This window comes from Cervus elaphus, chromosome 22, assembly GCF_910594005.1.
Source record: "Cervus elaphus chromosome 22, mCerEla1.1, whole genome shotgun sequence".
In the NCBI taxonomy this organism is placed as follows: Eukaryota; Metazoa; Chordata; class Mammalia; order Artiodactyla; family Cervidae; genus Cervus; species Cervus elaphus.
In genome coordinates this window covers 36,501,817-36,526,629 of record NC_057836.1, presented here as the reverse complement: position 1 = coordinate 36,526,629, position 24,813 = coordinate 36,501,817, and the positions used below count along the sequence as shown (strand labels likewise).

At 39.7% G+C, this 24,813-nt stretch overlaps 1 protein-coding gene across 2 annotated transcripts in view; it reads right to left on the bottom strand.

Moving 5' to 3' along the window:
- Positions 1 to 9,272: 9,272 nt before the first annotated feature.
- Positions 9,273 to 24,813, bottom strand: part of STK38L (serine/threonine kinase 38 like) — an 80,909-nt gene continuing 65,368 nt past the window's right edge. For both annotated transcript variants that reach the window (XM_043881191.1, XM_043881190.1), the window contains 9 exons: positions 21,342 to 21,465; positions 19,632 to 19,786; positions 19,173 to 19,275; positions 18,929 to 18,990; positions 16,602 to 16,719; positions 16,046 to 16,169; positions 14,477 to 14,572; positions 12,199 to 12,290; positions 9,273 to 12,094 (listed from right to left, as the gene is read on the bottom strand). In XM_043881191.1, the coding sequence (XP_043737126.1) occupies positions 11,967 to 12,094; positions 12,199 to 12,290; positions 14,477 to 14,572; positions 16,046 to 16,169; positions 16,602 to 16,719; positions 18,929 to 18,990; positions 19,173 to 19,275; positions 19,632 to 19,786; positions 21,342 to 21,465 (1,002 nt within the window). In that variant the 3' untranslated portion in view covers positions 9,273 to 11,966. The remainder of the gene's footprint in view (positions 12,095 to 12,198; positions 12,291 to 14,476; positions 14,573 to 16,045; positions 16,170 to 16,601; positions 16,720 to 18,928; positions 18,991 to 19,172; positions 19,276 to 19,631; positions 19,787 to 21,341; positions 21,466 to 24,813) is intronic.

Below are 24,813 nucleotides of genomic sequence, written 5' to 3'. Positions count from 1 at the left end.
ATGGAGCGCTACTGAAGATCCTATCAAAGGAGGGATAGGATAGTGCCCCGGTGCCAGGACAGAAGGTGGGTGTTCAGGAGGCCCAGTCAAAGGCAAGAAGTGAAGCAGCCATCCAAATAAGGTGTCATCAGAGGACCCTGGTGGGCTGCCGTCTATGGGGTCGCACAGAGCCGGACATGACTGACGCGACTTAGCAGCAGCAGAGTATGATCTCCAGCAATGGCAGTGTAGAAAAGGTGGGACAGAATTAAGGTCTGTGTAGTCACCCTAGGGGGCATAGAAGAGGGGGAGGTAAAACAGACTCTCAGACTTCTGGATTAAAGGAGAGGACCACAACTATGGCAGGAGGAAGAACCATCTGGGATGAGGAGGGAGAGGACAGCTGTTTCAGAAACACTGGGTGAGACATCATCATTTGTGCCAAAGCTTGTCAGTAACAGCTATCCCGTGCCTCGAGCTTAAATAGGGTATCAGAAACAAGGACGCAGATTCCAGGGAGGGTGGGCATTTGTCTAGACACCCAGTGTCCGCAGACATCAATGGCCCAACACAGGACAGTAAATGCTGGGAGAAAAAAGAGGAAGGGAAAAGGGAGGTAAAAATCAATCAAAATCACAGGAATGCGAAACACTAGTGCTTCTGTCCAGGCTCTTCTTAGGGGGGAAAAAAAAGCAGAGAAACAAACATGCACAAGACTTTTTAGGGAGAAATGGTGAATAACAAGGAGCTGAAACTATTACAAAAACTTAAAGCAAAACTTTTGTCCAAAATGACTCTTGTAACCTCTACGCTAAATTTTATCAGTAATAAAAGCATATCCAAATGAAAAAATATATATATATATTTACATCTCATTTAATCCTAACAATCCTATAAGACAGATACTAAAATTATCCCTACTTTACACATGAAGAGACTAAAGCTAAGTAACTTAACCCAGGTGACATAGTAAAGGGCAGAGTTCAGTCACAGCCAAAACAGGATTTCTGGGCTTAAAATGATGAATACTGCCTTCTCTTATCAAACTAGTGCCTTCTCACATCTTCATACAGACCAGAAAGATTTCAAATATTCAAATGACAGAATTTCAGAAACCTCCCCATGATCTAAATCCCTTATCAGATTTTCAAAAGACCTCTTCTCATTGCTGTATTTCCCAAAAGAATCTAAACGCATCACAATATTCTAAAAGGAAGGTGGAGATTTAACAAACTGCTTCCCTGAACTTCTCTCTGCGGTCTTTTAGTTATTTACATGTTTTTTTTTTTTTTTCCTGCCTCCTGTTCGTCTTAAGTAACAAATATTTTATGATCAGTCCATAATTATGAGTAGTCATATGGAAGAGACCAGAGAATGTTGTCAGAGAACACCAAAGAGAGGAAAAAGACGTAGCAACGCTTCCAATTCAATTCACAAAAACTCCAAAATAATATAAAACGAAACAAACAAATTCCACGGATGACTTTCCTAGTGCTGAAATGGCACAAGAGCCGCCTCTCGCTGACAGAGGGCTGTCGCGGTGCAATCTGTGGTTTTCAAGAGTAAGAAATGTGGGGGACCTGCCTCCCCGCGCCCGCCTGCCCGATCCACCGCTAGGCAGGTTTTAAAGAAGCGAATAGAAGTGAGAATTTCCAGTTCAGAGGGGATAGGATCGCAGAGCCCGAGCTCCTTCAACGGCAAACGGTTTATAAAGGGGAAAAACGAAATCTAAGAAGTCTGCGCAGCAGTCCTTGCCGACTGAGAAGTGGGCGCCCAGCGGTAGGCTGGGGGAGGTTACTCGCGGTCGCTGGGTGGACGGTCCCTCGCCAGCTCATCTTCGCTGAAACGTCCGACCCGGGGCCCCGAAATGGGGCTGCGGGCAGTTCGAAAGCCGGCGGCGATCGCGGGCGTCACCCCCCACCCCCGCTCCGGGCGAGGATGCTCGGGGCGCCGAGCCGCACCTGTGCCGCAAGGGACGACCTCGGCCCCCGAGCCCGCCGAGGTGATGCAGGGTCGGAGGAGAGCCCCCGGCAAAGTGCGCCCACCTGGCCTCGCGCACCGGCCGCTCCCGCAGCCGGAGACCCCCGCCCGCAACCTCACCTCTAGCCGCCGCCTCCGCTTCCGTCGCCATCGCAGGAGCCACCCGGCCGGCTCCGCAGCCTCGGGGCCGGCAGCATGGAGGGCCCCGGGCCCGCGCTGAGCCGGCCCAGGCGGCCGCCCCGCTGAGGGGCGCAGGCACGCGCAGGGCTCTGCCCCGTGCCGCGGTGGCCCCACTGCAGCTCCGGGTTCAGGAGCTTGCGGCCGGGGGCCAGCCCGCCCGGGGGTCTAGTCGCCGCCGGGCCGGGGGCGGGAGAAAGGGACCGAGCGGGGCGGAGTCACGGCAGCCCCGCCCGCCGACCCCGGCGGAGGGAGGCGAAGCGAGGGGAGGCCAGCCGAGCAGCGCCTGGAGCCTCGCTGGAAGCGCGTCTGTCTAAAGCAGGTTTTCCCCATCATTTCCAGATTCGTTGTCTGGTGTTCTGCAGTGTGGAGTTGCTCCCCTTGTGTGCGGGGGATGAGGTGGGGGGAGATTGTTGTTCAGTCTCTAAGTCGTGTCCGACCCTTTGCGACCCCATGGACTGCAGCACTCCAGGCGTCCCTGTCCATCACCAACTCCCAGAGCTTGCTCAAACTCATGTCCATTGAGTCGGTGATGCCATCCAACCATCTCATCCTCTGTCGTCCCCTACTCCTCCTGCCCTCAATCTTTCCCAGCATCAGGGTCTTTTCCAATGAGTCGGCTCTTCACATCAAGTAGCCAAAGTATTGGAGCTCGATCATCAGTCCTCCCAATGAATATTCAGGGTTGATTTCCTTTAGGATTGGCAGGTGTGATCTCCTTGAAGTGCCAGGGACCCTCAAGTCTTCTCCAGCACCACACGTTTCAAAGCATCAGTTCTTCAGCGCTCAGCCTTCTTTATGGTCCAACTCTCACATCCATACATGAACACGGGAAAAACCATAGCTTTGACTCTACGGACCTTTGTCTGCAAAGTGATGTCTTTGCTTTTGAATAAGCTGTCTAGGTTTGTCATAGCGTTTGTTGGGGGTGGGGAGGTAAAGGATGGATGAAGATCGTTTTGTGGTGGAAGTTACAGAGTGAGGGCGGGAGTTGGGAGTGGGGGAGTTGGAAGGAAGACTTCCCTGGCGTCTTTCTTTTCTGCCATGGAGCAACTTGGCTGCAGAGATGAGGACACGGTTCACAGGGAGGAGTCCCCAAAGAAGCTATTTGGGGTCCTGAGACAGTTGGGTAAATCCAGAAGCAAGATTCTTTGGGGACCACTTGTCAGCCCCTCATCATAGGCGGAGTATGCTGGTTCGCTCCCCGCCCATAGGACCCTAGGGTTCCTAGGTCACAGTTTGTCTTGTTGTGTAGGGAAGGAACGGTGGAGAAAACACCAAAGCTCTGCATCAACCAGCCTACAACTAATACTTTTCCTTCGGAACTCTCCATTACTGCGTCGTAACTAGCTGCTTTGGGTGTCCTGAGAGCTACTCAAGACGAGGGAGTTGGACGCGTGTTCCCAAGGGAAGTAGGCAGACCCAGAGAAACTGATGCAGCCTTAAGTGGGTCCCGGACTTTATCCTGCTGGAGATGGCAAGAGATGCTGCCCTCGATAACACACAACGAGACACATTCCTCATCAAAAACCATTGTTGAGACATCCCAGTCCTGGCTTTGACTTGGAACTCCACCCAAAGTCCATCAACACCAACGTGTGCTGTCGTCTCAGAAAGAAAAATTCCGCAGAGAGCCTGGCAGACACTCTAAAGATCTGGCCTAGGTTTCCCTGAATATGCTCAAACCCTGGCTTTCCAGACAAGTGTACACTGTTTTGAGGTGGTTTACCAAGTCTTGGGGGTAAAGGGGGTACTCTTAGACTGCACATGTGTTCAATGCCACCTTGATGGTGAAGCAGAATTTCTAGGATCCTGGTCAAAAAGTACAGGGGCTTCCCTGGCGGCTCAGTGGTAATCTGCTTGCAGTTTGGGAGATGCAGATTGGATCCCCGGATTTGGAAGATCCCTTGGAGAAGGAAATGGCAAACCCATTCCAGTATTCTTGCCTGGGAAATCCCATGGACAGAGGAGTGCACAGGCTTCAGTTCATAGTGTCGCAAAGAATTGGACACAGTTTAGCGACTGAGCCCTAACGGACAAGCTACGTACATGCTGTCTTGCTTACAAAGTGTTTTTCCCTTTATCATCTCAGGTGAGCCTCACAACAACCTTTGTGAGGTGGTTGAACACCTATAATTCTTGTCTTCTCAGTAGGCAAACAGAGGTTCAGAGATGAGTGTTTTGGCCAGAATCACTCAGTATACAGTAGAAGCCAGATGGTGAAAGTCAGATCTCCTTAGGAGTTCATACGTGGTATGATAAGCTCGCCGGTGAATCACCACAGTCCTCATTTCTTAGAAATGATGATTCACTTCCACCAAAAGCCTGAGAGCAAGAGCCAGGAATCCAGTACCTAAATGTGATGCCAGACGTGTAACATACAAGGAGAGCAGACACACAGGATTCCTTGGGGCAAATCATTCTCATAGTTTAATGTGTGTTTCCCCAATTGTTCACATTTAAATTCTGCTTTCAACTTTTTCTTTAAACTCTGGAGCTTTACTTCCTAAGATTTTTTTTTTTAGAGTGGTTATACTATACCTCCTAGGATAAGGCAGAGATAGTCATATGATATCTTGACAGATGGATAGGAAATTCATCTCTCCTTTCCAACTAGTAGTCTTTTCATATTTTCTCCTTGAGCAAAATGTAAGAAAGTGATTTGAAACATAACTTGCAGAGTGCATGGTATAGTTCCTTCCAGTCAATGTGGTTTCCTTCCCCCAAAGCCCAGGAACAACTTTGCTTTCAGGGACCATTGCTAATCTTAGGGGGGATTTAGTTTGTTCAGTAATTTCCTTCACTGCCAAATACTCAGGCAAGAATAAGACTGACATTAGGAACCACTGCCTCACACACTATAAATTCCTATTCTTGTCAACCTCCTGCTGGGGTTGTAACAATACAGTTTTGTATGGAGGACCCTTTAAGTTCACGTAGATATGTCAGTTGGTCCAGGACAAAAAAATTACCTGCTTCAGAGTATAGTTAAATTGAAGACCCCCATCTCCAGTGACATATAAAAATAAATAACTACCCATTAATGAGCTCCTAAGTGACTGAGGAAATAATTAAATTATTAATATTTAAAACTACTCTTTCTTCCCCATTACTCCTCCACCCCTGACATTCCATGGAGGGTGAATACTGGGGAAGATTCTTGGATTTGCTGAGCAGGTTGATGAGTGGGAATGCAGTTAGGAGAAACAGGGGAGCACAAATGTATTTTGAGGGATAGACAAGCCTTTAGCGGGCTTCTGGAATGGGAGAAATCAGCTTGAGCTTGGCCCGTGGAGGTGAGACGCAGAGAAGGTAATTGCAGGAGGGTATACTCATGAGAAAGAGCGGAAGTGATGGTGGCTGCTGCCACTGGGAGTGGAAATTTGAGAGTATTTTTAAAGGGTATTTAGGAAGCTTCATTGTTTAATGCAAACCCTCTTACATTATTTCCCTGGAAAATAACAACTTTAGCAAAGGTTATAGTTTGTTTCAATGCTTTTGGAGTTGATTTATGTATTTATTAAACATGAAAATATTTTGAGATTGGCCTTGGAGGGGGAGTAGGGCTGCTCACAAAATGCAGTTATTCATTTGTTAACTTGTAGAGTGTCTACACTGTGACAAGCATGGCTATAAGCGCTGACTGCTGTACATCACCAACTGGACATCCATTGCTTCAGATAGATGTTTTCATAACAGTTGGTGAGGAAGGTATTATTTCATTGTAGAAAAGTCCAATCAGTGTCCTTTTTCCTTTAGCTCAGTAGAAGTTCAGACCCACCCCAGAAACTCTGACTTAGTAAGTCTGGGGTGAGACACACTAAATCTTTATTCAATAAGTATCCTAGTTGATTTTGAAATAGTTGCTCCAAGTACTCTACTTCAGGAAATAGTGCTTCAACTAACCAAAAAGGAATTTTCTTAAGCCTAGGTTGTTGCAAAGGAGAAGTTGTGTGTGTGTGTGTGTGTGTGTGTATTTCTATAAGCCAGAGGACAGAAGAAGCAATAAACTAAAATTCCAAGAAAAATACAGGGAGACCAAAACTTAGAACTAGAGGGAATAGTTTACAGACATCTCTTTATATATGGAGCTACTGCCTCTTTTTTCCTTAGAGATTATGTATTTGTATATGTAAGTGTCAAAAGCTGAAGTAATTTTTACTTTTGGAGGTTTTGGACAGTCTTACAACATGTATGGTGCCCTAGACCCTCCTCAGTCCTCTACTATATAGAACCATACTGGAGGAGTTTTCAAGTTCTGTCCATGATTAATTTACCTAAGAGGACAGGAAAGGCAGAGGACAATCTCCCGTTCCTGTTATGTATTTCTCCCTTTGGCAGAGACTTATAAGTCATCTCAACATTTAAGGATTTGCTAAGGAATGCTTTAGAATGAACAGTAATAACTTTGTAATGGTTGTTAGCACAACCTCCCGAGAAATGTTTTGATTTCTACTAATCAAAGCCTATCTTCTCAAGTTAGACAAAGCAGTTGAGCCACTAGTGACGAGGCCAGTCATTAGGCCCACCCTTGCCTGGATCTTGAGGGGAAGTAAGTAGATGAGGATCCCTGTGACTGGTATAACAGCTTTGGGGGAGATGGACCCGTGAGGAAATGAATGGCAGCTGGAAGCCTTGGCAGTACCATTAAAACAACCATGCCCAGGTCACTGGGCCAAACATCCATTGTTTCTATGATGTCCAGAGACCCGCCCCCACTCCTGCTTCTCTGAAGGACAAGCAACCTAGGCTCCCAGTAGCTTAGCCATGGTCTAGCACAGTGGTCCTCAGTACTCCTATTTCACATGGGTCAGAAAAGATGTTAATGGACCAGCCCTTCAGTTCACATGTAGGCAATGGCAGAATCAGTAACAAAACCCAAGTGCAGTGGCTTCAGTAAGAACCATTGGTATAAAGCAGTGTGGCACCCTTTTGATTATCTTGGGGGGTTAACTCCAATTTGGTTCTGGTGTCAGGTGGCCATGTGCTTCAGGGGAGCCTCACTCTGTACCAAGGATGTGAGGCCTGCTTAGTTTAAATCAATCCACAGACCAGGTACTATTGTAGGAATGAATGGATGGCATAATCAAGGCCAACAAAATGGGGTTGGGGGGCAGGGTTCTTTGCTTAGAATGCTTCTGGAGAAGATTTTCCTTACTCTTAAAAAGAGGATGAACAATCTTCTTTTTAAAGACTTGTATGACGATTCGATGCTTAGAGTCCCTGTAGCCATTCAGCCCTCTGAGAAAACAAGCCCAAGGACATCCAACACCCTGCTGATGACAATGTAGAAAAACTAGAAAGAATCTCTGTTCTTGAAGATGTTTTTGAGATGCTAAATTTACTCTGGATGGTTCCCATCTTGTGTCTTAGTTTTACACAAGATACTCATTTTCCTTATTTTTGTTTTTTACTTGCATCTGATACTTGCAGTCAAAAGTACCCAAAAAGCAAATTGATCACTGGCTTCCCATGTGTTTTTCTGAGGTCTAGAAGCATATCAGATAATTTGTCAAGGAAGTGGGCTCTGTGATCTGGTGAGTGGAAGGAGCCCCAGACTTAGTTCAAGAGCAATCTATTACCTGAGTTTGGGTAATTCACACTCAGCTTCATGTTCATCATCTGTAAAATATTAGTAATTATGTTTATTTCACAGAGTAGTAGTAAAAACCAAAATGAGTAAGCTAAGTGAAAGCATTTTGTAAAGCAATGGAAGTTCCTTTAACAAGATGCTTTTGAAAGATTAATGTAGAATATCAAAGTTTGCTCTGAAGTCCAAATTTTGATATTCAGTGTTTTCACCATTCTATCTTAACAGCAGCATTACTAAAATGATGTCAGTCAGGGAACAGTTGGAAGCACAGCTAGGATAAACAGGATTCTGACTGGCTCCCTCTAAGACTGGCAGAAACAGTGTCATGATCAATGATCAGTGTCTCCAATGGGACGGATGGAGTAGTACCTGGGTACCCGGGGCACTTATATCCCTAGTTTCCATTGCTACTTTGAGACATATTTTCATTTCTACCTGCTAATTGATTTTGGCCTAGTGGGGTAGCTGCATATAAACGTGTACAACTATCTTGAGTGTTTAAACATAAGACAATTGAAACTTAAAATATTTATCCAGTATGTTGTTCTTGATGTGATCTTTAAGGGTAAAAGTTGGATCCATTTACAAAGCAGGCTTTCTTGAGGTTTGGGTTACATCTGTCTCAAAATTCAAAAATATAACCAAAAAACCTCACCAACAAAAATATTGTAAACATAGTTTTTATTCTTTTCTTACCTTCAATGAAAAGTGCATGATGCCACCAAAACATTTCTTTGAAACTCAGTAGCTGAACATAGAACTCAATAGCCTGGTGATTATTTTTCAGACAAATGCTGAATAATTTATATTGCTTTAAAAATAACTAACATCTATTTTTATTACTTCAGTCCTTTTTAAAGTAGCAATATTACTCTCATTTTTTTTCATAAAAATCTAAAATATCTCTAATAGTCCTAAGTGTATTGTATTTATATTTGTTCTAAGTGTTTGTTTCATTAAAATGTTCCAGAGATAAGTGCACTTCTACAGAGAAAATAAAATTTAAATCAAGACAAGGGGAAATATTCATGGTTGTAGCAAAATAGTTATTTTGAATGTTCTGAGTCTTAGCAATTCAAAGAGAGAATAGAATGTGTTTTGTAGGCAGGGACCTCTCTATTGATTAAAATTTCAATCAATTTCTTTGCAGATCATTGATAGATGAATAGCTGTTTCTCCTACCAGTAGATACTGCTGGGTTGATTGTCTAAAGGTTTTCTACAATAAAATACCAAAAATAAGTGTACTTAAACATATTGTAAGATTTACAGATCTACACAAAGATAACAGGTGTTTAAAAAAAACAGAAAAAGTATATTATTACAGAAATAAATGAGACCCTATCTTAACCCTAAGCAACCAGTTTTGAATATTCCATACTTGTTATTTTCCATTCAACTAATAGCTTATTAAATCAGATATATATTCCATTCAGTAAAGGTTGATAAGAAATTTCCTATTCTCAGATAGCACTATGCTTCAATAAATTTAAACATTTAAAGCTATGTTAATAAGAAAAGCATAAAAGAAAAAAAAACATAACTTGCTTTAATACAAAGGTTTTTTAATAAAAAAAGTCAAAGTCTACATTAAATCAGGAAATCAACAAATCTGAATTATACAAGCTTTCTATATACTTAGAAAAACCAAAAACACACAGTTTATAACAAAACTCTTTAATTCAAAATAGAGTCTAATTTAAAGAAAATGTCATTATGCTCTGTTGATTAGATAGGGTTTTGTCATTTAAATGGTTCACCTGAAATATGGGAAGTATATAATAGAGAAAATTCAAGCTCAAGGGTACTTTGCAAATTATCTAGCTAATTTGCTTTATGAATCAAATTCTTAGCTTCCAAAGGGCAGACACAGTCTTTAATTGCTTTTAGATAGGCACTTAAGAAATGCTTTTGATGAGGAGGGAACTCCAAAGATTATGAATCACTCAACTCCAGGGAAAAATGAGTATCTTAACAAGGTAAACTTTCATAACTGCCCTTCTGCTGCCAAGAAACCATAACTATCCCCAAGTTCTTCCTATTAATAAGAATGAAGGAAATGGAAACTAAAATGCTCTATTCTTATTCAGTTAAAAGGTAAACTTAGGTAATTCAGCTCCTTTATATAAATCTCTCTCTCACTTGAATTAATGAAATTTTTTAATACTAGAATAGTTACCATAGTAGAACCAGAGTATGTTGCAATTTCCTTGTATCTTACCCATTCACACTAGCAAAACATCCTTTTTAAAAAAAACAGTGGGGGAGGGGGGGTGAGAAAAATCTCATAAAACTAAATGTAAGTTAGAGAGTTTTTAAAATTAGAGGCAGTTGTAATTAGAAAAACAAGAGCTAGGCAAAAGGAGATAACCCCAAAGTTTTAATAGTCCTCTCTCCTAGATACTTGGTCACATGTTCCAGATAAGAAAAATGGAGATGAACTATTAGGTGAACACATAATAAGTATCAAACAAATCCTAGGAGGGATAGGGGAGGGAGGAAGGAAGCAAGGTGTGGGGAGGGAAAGGAAGGAAAAGGAGGAAAGGGAAGGGGAGAACAGGGCAGGAAGAAAAAAGGAACAGAATGGCCTTATTGAAACACCATGGAGCTCCCTAGAAGCAGGAACATTTATAAAAGCTTTTGTATATCTGCATAATGGTCCTATGCAATTCTTCTCCACTAGAAGAACATCTATACAAATAAATTATCATTTTAGATTCTGATCACAGATCATTCGTAACAGTGATAACTATTGTATCTAAAAAAGAAATTCTACTAGTTAACAGTTAAGACAAACATTAGGCCATTCTTTGATAAACTAATACTCCTCCACTGTTACTGATGAAGCCAAAACCTCAGAGAGTTATTTTAAAATGAAAATGTTGAGCTGGAAAAAACTATCTCATTCTTGGGGGAATACCCAAAGAATTTGCTGCTGACATCACCTCCCCCATCCTCTAATCACAAGCCCCTTGGCCTGCATTTACTTCGTTAATTCCGTTTACAGTAACCACAGTGATGGAGCTAAACATGAACAGTAGGGCCCTTGAATGAGCTGGCCTCCATCAAAGATCTGAAGACAGCATTCCCGCAGGACAGTAAAATCCCCCATAGTTGTGAACATCCACTCTGTTCAGGATCTTTGGTACATCTGGAGTATAAGAAAATAATGGCACAATAATACAAGTACTATCAAAGGAAAAATTTTCATCAAAACAAATAAAAGTTAACCAGCCATGATATGTAACAACTTTCTAGAAAACCAAAGTAAATAGCTCTTTGTTCTCTACAAGTTCATTTACATGATCAGAAGTTTGACGTTTAAAAAAATAGTTTAATAAAAATACACTAGTAGTTCTACAAGCAGCCTTCATGGTCATTTCTTCAATTCAACTCACCATAATCAAATTAAAATAATGCCATGTCCTCTTATTAAAAAAGAAGTCCTCTTGTCACAAGAAAAGCAACTTTACATTTTATATGATACAGTACATCTCCCTATGAGTATACAGAATACATGTATAAAGGTCATCAGTATTTCTGAATGCAAAGTAAATATATTAGTGGAGTGCTTGAGTGAAGCTCTTCAACTTCCTCCTTATTCAAAAGTTGTTACTCCCTCCTGTGGAGTTTGTGTAATAACATGATGATAAACTTTATTTTTTAAATAACCCAGTGTATTTCCTTTTTAAAATGCCTTAAAACCATTACAGAAATTGTCTTCATATATATTCTATAGATGTCCAAACCAATAGGGCAAGTGTTCTGATACCAGCTATGGAAGATGGCTTTTATCGATTATCTAGACCCATAAGGTGTGCAGTAAAACAGCCAATACTGCAGTGTTACCTACAGGTTAACCTACGTTGCTTTAAATGATATGTGTTTCTCCTGAATTGATTAGAGGTGTTACAGTACAAAGCCACGGCACACACAGGCGGAATGGACCTTAATACGCGTGTAGGCAGTGCAGTTAGAAAGGGATGTACATCTCTTTTATTCCAGTACCTTCATATAATAAAGTTAACAAAAATAATATTAAAAAAAGAAAAAAGCCAGCTGGCACTGCCAACCAATTCCTGTAGTAGTCTTCGAAATCCTAAGCCTGTAGAATTTCCTCTTGTAGTCAGAAGCACCACCGTCGTCAGGAGTATTTCAGTGTATTGTTACCTACGCCAAGCAAGCCTGGTGATGCGGCTACCTGAGTTCTCTTGGTTGTAAGCCCACGTGATCTTCATTCATAATTTCCCAGCCTTCATGTAGGTGGGGATGGAGCCACGCTGAGTCAACCCTTCAAATCTTTTATAGGTATAATTGAGAAAAACCCAGTCTTTGGATTTGTAGTCCGGTTCCGTGGTGTTTGGCACTGGAAAGATAGAAAAATTAACCAAGACCAAAGGAATTTCATTAATGAAATATGTTATCACTTTCATAGTCTTTTAAATGTGGTTAACTGTGAGAATATCTTACCTGGTTGTAAAATATCAGATTCAGGAAAGTCATCGAAATTTGATGTATCGTCAATGCTTTTGATTTCTATAGGGATTGCTGCTGGCCTTTCCCTGTAAAATAGTATTCAGTAACCATGGTTAAGTTTTCTTGAACTCAGTTTTCCAAAGCTTAATTGTACTTGCAAATTCTTCATGCTGTTCTATAGATATTAGAAGAGCCAAGGAAATTTATTATGGATCTGAAATTTCTGAAGTTAAGTGGATTTCATAACTGAGCAGAATTTTCTTATTAAAATATTATCATTTACTTGGAATTTTTATTTCTTTATATCAAGACTTTCTCATGCTGTTTTTTTTTAAAAGAGGAATAACAATAGTTAATGAAAGGGAAAGGAGAACAGAGAATTTTATTTAAAAATTTTTATCATTCTATAAAGTACCTTAAACATTGTGGAGACCAGAATCCAACCTAATTAATTTAGGAATAGAATTCTTCTAGTAGAGGATCCACCACTTGATAAATCAAGTCATCTGGGAAAATGAGGGGCTCAAACGGTGAAGGGACTACATGTTTGTGATGAAATCTGAATCCAAAAGCTTCTCAGTCATATAAATTTTAAGGGAACTGGGGTCATTAGGTTAAAAAAATAGTAAGTCATGAAAATGTTTTTGTATCATGCTAAAAATAGTTTAGGAAATTCATCAATTTTTATTGCTTCTATTTTTTCAGCAAGCACTTATTGATCGAGTAGGTGATAAGTGTACAAAATTGTGTAAAAACACATTTATATTTTCCCCAGAATTATTCTAACCTATTTACACTTAATGTACTAACTTAATAAATTTATATTAGTTTAGTGTAAAAAAATATAAACTCTGGTGCCCTGAGATCTAATCTCTAGTAATGATTAGAATGACCTTAGACATTGTGACCCTTCCCTCATATAAAACCAGGAGACTGGACTGCTAGTCTATAAGCATTCTTTCAACTGTAACAAGGGGGAATCATGTAATAGTTCTGCTCAATGAGATGACACATGGACAGTAAAATACAGTGTGGCGGTTTAGAGTCAGGACTCCGGAATCACACTGCCTGGATTCAGTTCTAGCCAGATCACTTACCGGCTGAGGCACCAGTAAGGCAAATTACTTCTCTGTGACTTAGTTTTCTCATTTGTAAGATGGGGATAATAACAAGGCTTATTATGAGGATAAGATGAGAAATGTGCATAAAGTACTTACAACAGTGCTGGACATATAGTAAACAGCCCCCCAAATAGACCTACTCCAGAATCAGGTAGCGTGTCTAGCACATGGCAGAAGCTCCAGTGAAGGGACACTGAGCTGTCTTGAAAGTGGAAAGGGGGGCTGGCGAGCCTAGGTGAGGCAGGGCTGAGGGCAGGGAGGCCAGAGAGGTGAAGAGCATTTTCGTCAGAATGAAGAGCAAATGACAATGCCCTAGGGTGGAAGGAGTGGGGCAGAAACCACACAAGACGCAGCTTCCACAGATGAGGCAAGAATCACACCCCAAGACCCTGAAAAGCAGGGAAGGACCCCCAGTATCACTCTCTAAGTGCAAAGAGAAGGAGGGAAATGGCACAATCAGATTTGTTTCTGAACTGTTGCTGTGCTGGGGAGAGACCAGAACTGCTGAAGACAGTTTGGCCACAAAATGAATAAAGGCCAGTGCTCACAACAAACAACTCTAAACCATTTCTTCAAAGTTACCTGCATTATTTAACTTCTCTCACAATGCGGGAGACCTGGGTTGGATCCCTGGGTTGGGATGATGTCCTGGAGAAGGGAAAAGTTACCCAGTCCCGTATTCTGGCCTGGAGAATTCCATGGACTGTATAGTGCATGGGTTTGCAAAGAGTTGGACGCGACTGAGCGACTTTCACTTTCACAGTGTTTATAAGAGGGACTGTATATTCTTCAAAATTAATAAAGGAGACACAGTATAGAATATGAGAGGACAAAAATAGTTATACAGTGTTAAATGTAATTACATCTTTGTTGCGCTAACAGCCTTCATCATGTAACTTTGCGTGTCAAAATCTAAACAGGGCCCCAGTATGTGGTTGTTTCTTAAAGTGGATGTTACATAAAATGAGTTATTCAGCTATAGCCACTGCAGTCTCACGCATTTATATCATCCAGAAAACACAAATTTATCACATGACCACAAGGTTACCTCTTGTATTTAATCTATCAGAATCAGAGATAAATTAATCACCAAATCTAGTAGAAAGTTTTCACTCACACGGCCTTATCCCACTCAAAGCCTGTAAATATACCTGATGTGCCCCCAGTCGACACCTTCAAAAAAAGGATGACTTTTTATTTCTTCTACTCCACTATTCCCAATTCTATTTTCAGAATCAATACAAAACCTAGAAAATGGAAACAGAGAAATTATAATATGCAGACTACATCTTAAGTACTCTGCATTATTTCAAACATTTCATCTTTTTTTTCTTTTTACTGAAGTTAACTCTATTGTGAGAAATGTGAGGAAAAATAGAAATCATCTATAACTGCATTATTCAGATATAACTATTGCAAACAGTTTGAGGCCACTTCCTTCCAGTCTTTTACTATAATTTCAAAACTATGGTGTTGATAAGGAGTTTCCATTATTGTTTTTTTTCACTTAACATACTCAGAACATTTCCTAAAGTCATTCAACTATTTTTCTATACATTTGTTTTCTAAAGTTTACACATGGAAACACTACAATTTATTTAGCTAGTCCACCATTGCCACTTAGATGATTTTCAATTTTTCATTACTAAAAACAGTATCAAGATAACACAATATACCCTAAATCTTTACACACATCTGATTATCTGCATATGCAAAATTCCTAGAAGTAGAATTACTGGGTCAAAGGTCAAAGACAGTTTAAAGATTTTTTTTTTTTTAATAGGATGCTACCAACTGGCTGTTCCCATAGATTGTCCCAATTCATATTCCTTCTAGGAATCCACAATAGAACCTAAACACTTCATCTTAGTTGAGAAGAAGAATGGACTCTTTTGCTTAGAAAAGGTTTCATACATAGACTTTTTTTCTTTAAGTGGGGGCTAATTACTTTACAATATTGTAGTGGTTTTGCCATGCATTCACATGAATCAGCCATGAGTTCCCCATCCTGAACCCCCCTCCCACCTCCCTCCCCATCCCACCCCTCAGGGTCATCCCAGTGCACCAGGCCTGGGCACCCTGTCTCATGCATCAAACCTGGACTGGCGATCTGTTTCACATATGATAATATACATGTTTCATTGCTATTCTCTCAAATCATCTCACCCTCACCTTCTCCCACTGAGTCCAAAAGTCTGTTCTTTACATCTGTCTCTTTTGCTGTCTCACATATAGTGTCATCGTTACCATCTTTCTAAATTCCATATATATGTGTTAATATACTGTATTGGTGTTTTTCTTACATAGACTTTTGTGATGTGAACTGCTACTAAGAATTTATTTTCCCTTTCTCTTTAGGGGATAAAGTCACTGTAATCCAACAGGAGTGACCTTTGAAATAATATAAGACTTCTTCCCTCTTCTTCTTTTTTTTTTTTGAGTTCACGTTTGTTTATTGTTGTAACATTTTGTTTTGAACATCAAACACTGCACCAAAATTCTTCCCTCTTCTTAACTCTTTTTCTTTGTCCTGCATATTACCTTTTAAGAATCTGCATTAAAAAAAAAAGCCAAAATGCCTTTTCTTTACCGAGTCCTTTGACTGTATAGATCAGTGATAGTCTTTTTCTTCCCACAAAACTGAAATAGGCAATTTAATCTTTTAGGTCCCAGTGAGGCCTTATGATACCATAACCTCTTTAAGAGATTTAACTACTAACCTAAGAATTAAGTCCTTGGCTTTCTCAGATATAGGCACCTCTGGAGGAAATACCAGAGTTTCTTTCCAGTTCATCACTTTCCTGTATGTTTCTTGAGGTGTTTCAGAGCAGAAAGGTGGATATCCTATGTATCACAGGAAATAAGGTTTCATTAGCCTTTATGATCAAATTTGCTGTACCTCCTATCTACATGTCACAAAAAAACTAAACAGCCCTGAGTGCTCTACTTAACAATAAAAAAAAATCACCATTTACCCATTTATAATAAAATGGCTTATAAAGTCAACAAAATAAAGGATTTAAAGCATTGCCCCTCTTTCATCTAAAAGGTCAGGCAGATACAATTTAGATACCTGGGAATTCTGGTTAAATGCCCCCTTCCTGACACAGGATCTCTAGAGAGCTCACTGATATTTATCATCGTGTATTTAACATTGGGGGATGCCAGAAATCAGCTTAACAAGTTCAGATATTTTAGCCCATAATATCTACAGTATGTTCAATCAGTGGTACTCTGATTTATATGGTATGTGCATAAATGAATAATAAAACATACCTATTAGCATTTCATACATAATTACTCCCAAAGACCACCAGTCACACAATTTGTTGTAACCAGTCTGCATGAATACTTCCGGAGCAATGTAATCTGGTGTCCCAACTGTTGAATATGCCTGCAAAGGAACAGCTTGTCAAACCAGTGTCCTCTATATATATATATATATATATATATATATATATATATATATATATATATATATATATATATTTTTGAAAGATCTGAGTATGGCTCACTACTGGAAAAACCAAAATATACAGAAGTTAATTTTGAATCTAATATGTGTTTTGCATTTTATCATGTGTAAGGCTTAGTGACAGGCATGGAGTCAGATAATATGTTAAGACATGATTTCTGTTCCTAAAGAGCTCAACTAAGTTATTTATGTATTCAGTCCTAAATCCAGTCCAAAAAAGAATAAAAAGGTTGTGTTCAGTCGGCCTGGCTTCTCCACTCAATACTCGCTCTCGGGCAAGTTATTCAGCCTTTTTGAGCCTTAACTTCTGCTTACATAAAACTGGACTAATAATTCCTGCCCTAACAGAGTGGGTACAAGGATGAAACAAGCAAAGGAATGTGTCTGTAAACCACAGCCTCCCATATAAACATCAGGTATTTTCATTATAAACTCATTTCCAGGGCACTGCTTATCTATTAGAAAGCAATGCAGGTTTTCATTCTTAATTCATATAAAATCTTACAAAAACTTTAAGGCAGCAATTTTCTATTATAGGCAGTACTCTAGGGGCCATTTGAAAATGTGTAACAGCAGATTTTGACATTTCTGTGATCTGGGGAAGGACATGATTGGCATTTAGTGGTGGGGCATGTAGGCTCTAAAGGAATTTCCTGCCCCAAACACCAAGAGTCTGCTCTATTTCTTCACTGGAAAACACTGATGTAAGTCATGATGATGGTCACAAGAACAGTAAAACCTGCACATGAGTAATGATTGTGAATACTCTGTAATTGGGGGGGTACAGAATTTCCACCATAGTTTTAGGCAGTATTCATATTTCCCTTTAAAAGTAGGAAATACTGCAATTCTTTTCTCAATCATAAAATCTGATCTAGAAGTGATAGACTTAAAAGTAGAAGGAATATTCTGTCATTAATGCAGAGCTCAAAACATTTAAAAAATATTTTTGAAAACTTTAAAACACCAAAATGTTTTACAAGCACAAAAAGTTTACTTGGGCTAATGAGAGAATGAGTTCAGCAATGCAAAGGTCATTTTATTTGCTTTGAGAGGGTACCAGACTCTTGCCTTTCAGTCTGTTTACCTTCCTGAGGGACTGCTGAGTAAGTTTCTCTTCATCACTTGGCAGAATTTAACAAATATTTATAGATATCTGTCGATAAGCTCCAGGCATTATACAAGAAGTTAGGAGATTAAAGTCAAAAGGCACATTCGTGACCTTGACAATGTTCACAGGATAAAAGGAAAGAGGAAAAGGGACAAATGATTCTAATATTTGCTAAGTAATGGAGGAGAAAGCTTCCAGTGTTAAAAACAGACAGTGCTGCTGGGCATTAAAGGAGTCATTAAGTTTATTTGCAGTAAAGTCTGCTTTTCAATTCTATTTTATTGTAACACTGTTAACATGACAACAAACCTTATGTTTACTTTGTCTATAAAGTTCTCAGAAACACACAATAACCTTACTTATGCTGACTGATATTTGTTCTATCAGGACAGGAAGGGAAAATGGAAACATGAAAATCACTCAGCATTTACTACAATTTACACTCATCTCCCAGGTGGTGCTAGCAGTAAAGAAACCCACCTGCCAATGCAAGTAGATGCAAAAGACACAGGTTCGATTCCTGGGTTGGGAGATCCCCTGGAGGAGGGCATGGCAACCCACTCCAATACTGGAGAATCCCATGGACAGAGGAGCCTGGCAGGCTACAGTCTATATGGTTGCACAGAGCAACTAAGTCAAGAGCATTAAGCACTAAGTCAGGACAAGAGCACCAAGTCAGAGCACTAAGTCAAGACTGAAGTGACTTAGCATGCACACACACTCATCTCGGTGAGTTTTATAGAAAGTGTTAGTACTGGTAAACAGACAAATACATAATCATAGATATGCTTGATAAAATACTCTGAAGTGAAATCATAAAATATAAAAGTGGCATTTTCCTTTACAGGCATGGAAATGTTACAGAAAAATTAAGAAAGCTATACTATTTCAGAACAAGCTCTATCACTGCTAGGAAGTAAGAACTAATTATTGTGAAGCTCTAAATTATAAAACAAATACCAAATGAGATTTTAGGACCAGGGCACAAAATTCTTTCTTCCAAATGTGGCTACTTACCAGTTGTCTCCTATTTTTCTTCCATGTTTCTGCTTTCCTCTTTGAGTTCATGTTCTGGAATGCTAATTTCAATGAGACAGAATTGTAATTATGAGGGGAAAACTCTTACCAAAACACAAATTCACATACATGCATTGAAAACACACCAGTTTAAGGGTTGAGGAGAAGGAGAGAAGCTCCAGTTCTCAACAGTCCTGGATTAAACCAGCTGGACTACTTTAACTCGAAAAAAAATCCTACTTACAGAAGTCACTTGGTGGGTTGTGGGTAAGATTTCTGTAGAATTCAGTCCTATGAGCCTTCTTTAATCCCGTGCACAAACCGAAATCAGATAATTTTACATGACCCTAAGGAAAAAAAGGAAAAAACCTCATTAAATCATTAGAGACAAAAGGTTTATTTAAAACTCTTCTTCTAAATGCAATCATAAAAATTCTTAGCTTAGAACTCCTACAGGTGAAGTGCAAAATTACCAATATTTGATGTTGATTATTTTAAGAAGAAAATGGAAGATAATAAAAAGACAGCCAATTTTCCCTTGAGGTCATTTCATTTCAAGGGCTCTCTCCTATTGTACCAGTTTATGAAATAATGTAGGTTAGCAGTCATATAAATTGCAGTTGCCCATTTCCAATCACAAAATCACCTCTATTACAGCATAAAACAATCAGTGACCTAGTAATTCACCAGTTTATTCACATGCCTTGGCATCTAACAAAAGGTTGTCTGGTTTAATATCTCGATGGATGAAACCCAACTGGTGGATCGCATCTATTGCCAGAACAGTCTCTGAAATGTAGAACTGTGTTTCCTCTTCTGTCAAAGTATCCTTCTTCATTAGCAATGTCATCATGTCACCTAAGTAAATGAGAGTAAGTACCCTGTATTAGTAACGCCTCAAAAGAGGGAATGTTTTGTAAAAGATGTCTTTGTAATACACAACTTAAGCCTCATTTCTGCATTTCATGATCTACCCAGAGTACTTCCAACCATCTCTAGGGCCAAATAAAAAGTCTCACTGCATAAGGAAAAGTTTCATGACATGTAATGGTTTTAAGGTACAAAGTATCTGAAATCAAATCAGAGCAAAACTGATAATGATGTAGTATCTACCACTCAACATCCAGAAATAAGTTGCTGAGGAAAATATATCAAACCGGGAAAATGAATGCGTGTAAGCGCATCTGGAAATGGGATATATCCTTTCAAATTTAAGTTTCAAAAGCACTCAGCACTCTTTGGACTAACAAAGGTAAGTCATTATCCCACCAAAAGGGTCACTTCTGGGCATTCTTGTTCCCAAGAAATTTTGCTCTTTTACAAGGGACAAAGAAGAAACACTCATAAATTTACAACTCAGAATTGACAACTGTTAATATTTTTTCATGATGCTTCAAGTCTTTAAAAAAAAAAATACCACGCAGATTCTTTATCCTCTGTTTCCATTCTAGTCCCCTTCCTCTTTTTGCTGAGTTGCCATCATCATGGATTTGCTTTGGTGTGTGTTCTTCCAGCTTATTTTTGAAATGTTTTCAGATGCATATATATTAATCTATGAATTCAGAGTCCTTTTTTATGGTTTTTAAAATTACATAAGTGATATCAACTGTACATATAATTCCACAGCTTGCTTTATTTCTCTTGGTTTCTGAGATCTTACTGTTGAATCAAATACAGCTCCTGACTTTTAACTACCGTAAAGTATTTCATGACATAATTATGCCATGTTTTATTTATCCATTCTTCTACTGATGGACAGTCATCTTGCATCTAGGGTTTCACTCTATGACAATGCTGCCATGAGGCCTCCTGTGCACATGTGGGGAAGAACCCCAGACTGTAGGACACACGCCTCTTTAACTTTCCTGGCATCTCTGAACTGCTCTCCCTAAGAGTCAGAGATTCTTCTGCACAGAGGAGAGGCCAGGTTTCCCCCACAATCAGACTATTAATGTTTCTACCAATCAGATGGTTGAGTGTGAAATGGAATCTCATTCTTGTTTTAATTTGCACTTCCCTGAATATGAAAGCTGAACGCTTTCTTATCTATTTGTGGACCAACCAGAGGTCTCCTCCTCACCCCACCTATCATTTGCCCACTGGGCTGTCTGTCTTCTTCTTTGGGGACTTGTTCTCAACTCTAGACTTGCAAAGATCTAAAAAATTATATATATTAAACAGAATGATAATATTCAAAATGTGCCAGCTTTATCATTTCTTCAAAACAATCTGATTTGTGGTTCAAATTAGTATTATTATGGGAGGAATGATTAGAAAATTATGACTGTGTAAAACCTCAGAGCCAGAGGTATGAAATATCCCTAGCTTACTGACATACATAATCAATAAAATCATAGCTAGATATAAAGATGTGCTTGTGTTGGCCTGTCATTGCTATTACATTTGCTTTTACCTCCAGGGAGAAATTCCATGATTAGATAAAGGTTCCTCTTGTCTTGAAAACTGTAAAACATCTTCACCACCCAAGCACCATCTGCTTCTACCAAAATATCTCTTTCTGCTCGGATATGGGCCACCTGGATGAATGTATTTTGAAAAAATAATTGTAATATGTTACACATTTTTCAAGCTTACTTCTTAACAATTACCATATTCTCATTAGATATGGAGAAATTCAGGAAACAGTTTATTTTAGTTGATATCTTCAGGTCTGAAAAGGCGGGATCACAAAAGGAAGCTGAGACTTTTTTTTTTTTTTTGAAGCTGAGACTTTTGAGGTAGAAAAATGATTAGTCTAAAGATTTTCTAACCAGAATCTCCACCTAACCAAGGATCTTGGCTTTGTCATATAAATTTAGGGTCCTGGTCTGACTTTTATTAAAAGTTAAGTAGTGAGCAATGCCCTATAGATTGGTATGACAAAGTCAGGGTCCTCAACAAACTATTTTTAATTGTTACTAGTCCAACAAAGGGCCTGACTTAGCCTTTAACTATTAGGTTGTTTTAAGAAGTTGAAACATTTACAATAATTTTATATTATTTTGTTATAATAAACCTTTATAATATCCATAAACATGATCTACAGTAAATTCTTACATAACTTTTTGAGATTTTGCTACTGACTTTTGCCAGACACATAATTACTACAGTTACTATTAAATGAACATTTTGGAGACTGAAAAACTTTATGAACTGAGTGATTTGTTCACTCAGTGAACAAACTGAGTGGTTGGGGTTGGTACAGTTAATTTTCCGACATTTGCCCACTGATACATTTATACATTCTTTCTTCAAATATTAATCAACAATAGAATAATTTGATTTTATGCTTTTGCTATTTTCATTGTGTGCCATTATGAACTCTGGCCTAAAGCATATGAGGATACAGATTTTGTAAACCTTTTCTTTATAACAAGATATGCTCTGCTTAAAATAACTGAGGTTACTGTATTATGGTCTGATACAGTAAATGCTCTAAGATAAAAATCAAAGCACAAAAATAAACATTAAAAACTTGTTTTCTGGCATCAAAAAACTTAAAATTTCTTTGGATCTGTTTCATAAAGTGAAAAATTGTATTGAAATTCCTACCTGCCACCTTTTACAAAGCATTTTGAGATGGTAAAGGAAAAATGAACTCTGGTGCTGCCTCTGGTGTTGTCAAGATAAACAACTACATCATACACTTGGCTTGATTAATCATTTTTAAGTATCTTAAAGCCAGATTACAGGTATGTTTTCAAAATGGACCTAGGTTTCTAAAGCAGAGGAAATGTCATCCACAGTAATCTGGAACCACAACAGTGGGGACATATGTTAGTCGCTTCAGTCGTGTCCGACTCTTTGCGACCCCAAGGACTGTAGCCTGTCAGGTTCTTATGTTCATGGAATTCTCCAGGCAAGAATACTGGAGTGGGTTGCCATTTCCTTCTCCAGGGGATCTTCCCAAGCCAGGGATCGAACCTAGGTTTCACGCATTGCGGGCAGATGCTTTACTGTCTGAGCCACCAGTAAAGTGGAGAGATAAGTTGCTATTTAATTTTGCAGAGTGATAAAAACTTAATAATATATTAGAATTAAGTGGGAAAAACATTTTCTAAAATGAAATTCAATGGTGACAAAAGCAAATTAACTTATATATAGAAAAAAACAACCCCAAAGTGCAAAAGAGATTTGATTTGATGTCGGACTACAGTGAAGATTCTCCTGCAAAAATTCTAGACCAGGGCTGTCCAACAGAAATAAATGCAAACCACGCATGTCATTTTAAGTTTTCTAGTAGCCACACAAAAGATAAAAAGAAACGGGTGGAATTATTTTGAACAATGTAGTTTTTGTAACCCCCATATATCCAAAATGTTATCATTTCAGCATGTAATCAACATATAAATCATTGAGGTATTTATTTATACTCTTTTTTTGACGGAGGGGACACCAAGTCTTCAAAATTTGGTAGGGCATTTTCCTTTTCACAGCATATTTCAGTTCAGACTAGCTACACTCAAGCTCAGCAGCCACATGTGGCCAGTTACCTAAAGACTACAGGCTAGAACTCACTTCTGCCTTTAGTCTTTTCTCTAAAACTCAATCCAGGACTAATCCCATATGGCTTAGTTAGAAGTTTCCTGTTTATCTCCTAATCTTGGAGGCTCTACATCTTAACCCAGATGTTTATTTCCATCATTATCTGTAATTCTCTAACACATCTCAATATCTGACCTCCCTTGCCTTCTAACCTTTTCCTTGTAGATCAGCCTGTGTTCAACAAAACCCCTGTCACCGCATCTCTGGACGTTCCTGTCACCTTCTCATCCTGAAAGCAGGCTGTCTGCAGAGAGTCCTGTCTTCCTGGAGAGTGAGTGGTCAGAAACGACCTGCTTTCCCTGTCTTCTCTACATTAGAAAACGACACCATGAAGCATCCCATTCCCAGGTACAACTCTGGGAATTATCCTTGGTTCTTCCCTCTTTTCTCACTATCCTTGCCCCTCCTCTCACTCCCAGTATAGAGTACGACACAGAAAATCCTGCTGGCTCTTCCAAGAGGTCATACACTTCGTCTGTGACTTCTCTTCCACTTTATTGTTGTAATCCTATACTGTTGTACAGGGCTTCCCAGGTGGTGCTAGGGGTAAAGAACCTGCCTGTCAGTGCAGTAGACATAAGAGACTCAGGTTCCATCCCTGGGTTGGGAAGATCCCCTGGAGGGAACGCAACCCACTCCCGTATTCTTGCCTGGAGAATCCCATGGACAGAGGAGCCTGGCGGGCTACAGTCCACAGGGTTGCACAGAGTCGGACACGCCTGAAGCAACTGAGCAAGCATGCACCGTTGTGTAAGTCACAATCACATCCTGGCTGGCATGGCTACAGTCTCTCAAGTGTTCTCCCGGCTCCAACTCATGTTTGTCCTGCCTGCAAGCTAAGGGGCTGATCCATCTTTGCCAAGCATCCAGCAGAGATGTCAGTTCTCATTCAAGCAAAAGAGTGACTTCCCACTGCTTCTGGAGGGGGACCCACACACCGTTTCTCAACCATCAAGGCTCTGTGTGATCTGCTCCCTGCCTCCCCCTCCCGCTTCATCTCCCACCACTCTTCCCCTCCCTGAATTCTAGCCACAGTGGCTTCTTTCCATCTCTGAACAGACCAAGATTCTTTTTGCTGCAGGGCCTCTGGATCTTCGTTCTACCTGATCATTAGGTCTCACTCTTTCTCGTCAATATTCTCTTTGCAGAGGACCTTCCCTCATCTAATTCTTTCTCTTAAAGCCAGGTCATCTGCATCACTTTATCCTTTTGTAAAGTCTGTCTTCATAGTGCTCGGCAGACATGACTATTTCAAACAGCTGTCTGCTCATTTTCCCCACAACTGTCAGTGAATAAGATTCAGATTTTGCCTGTTAATCACTGTATTTCCAGAACCTAGA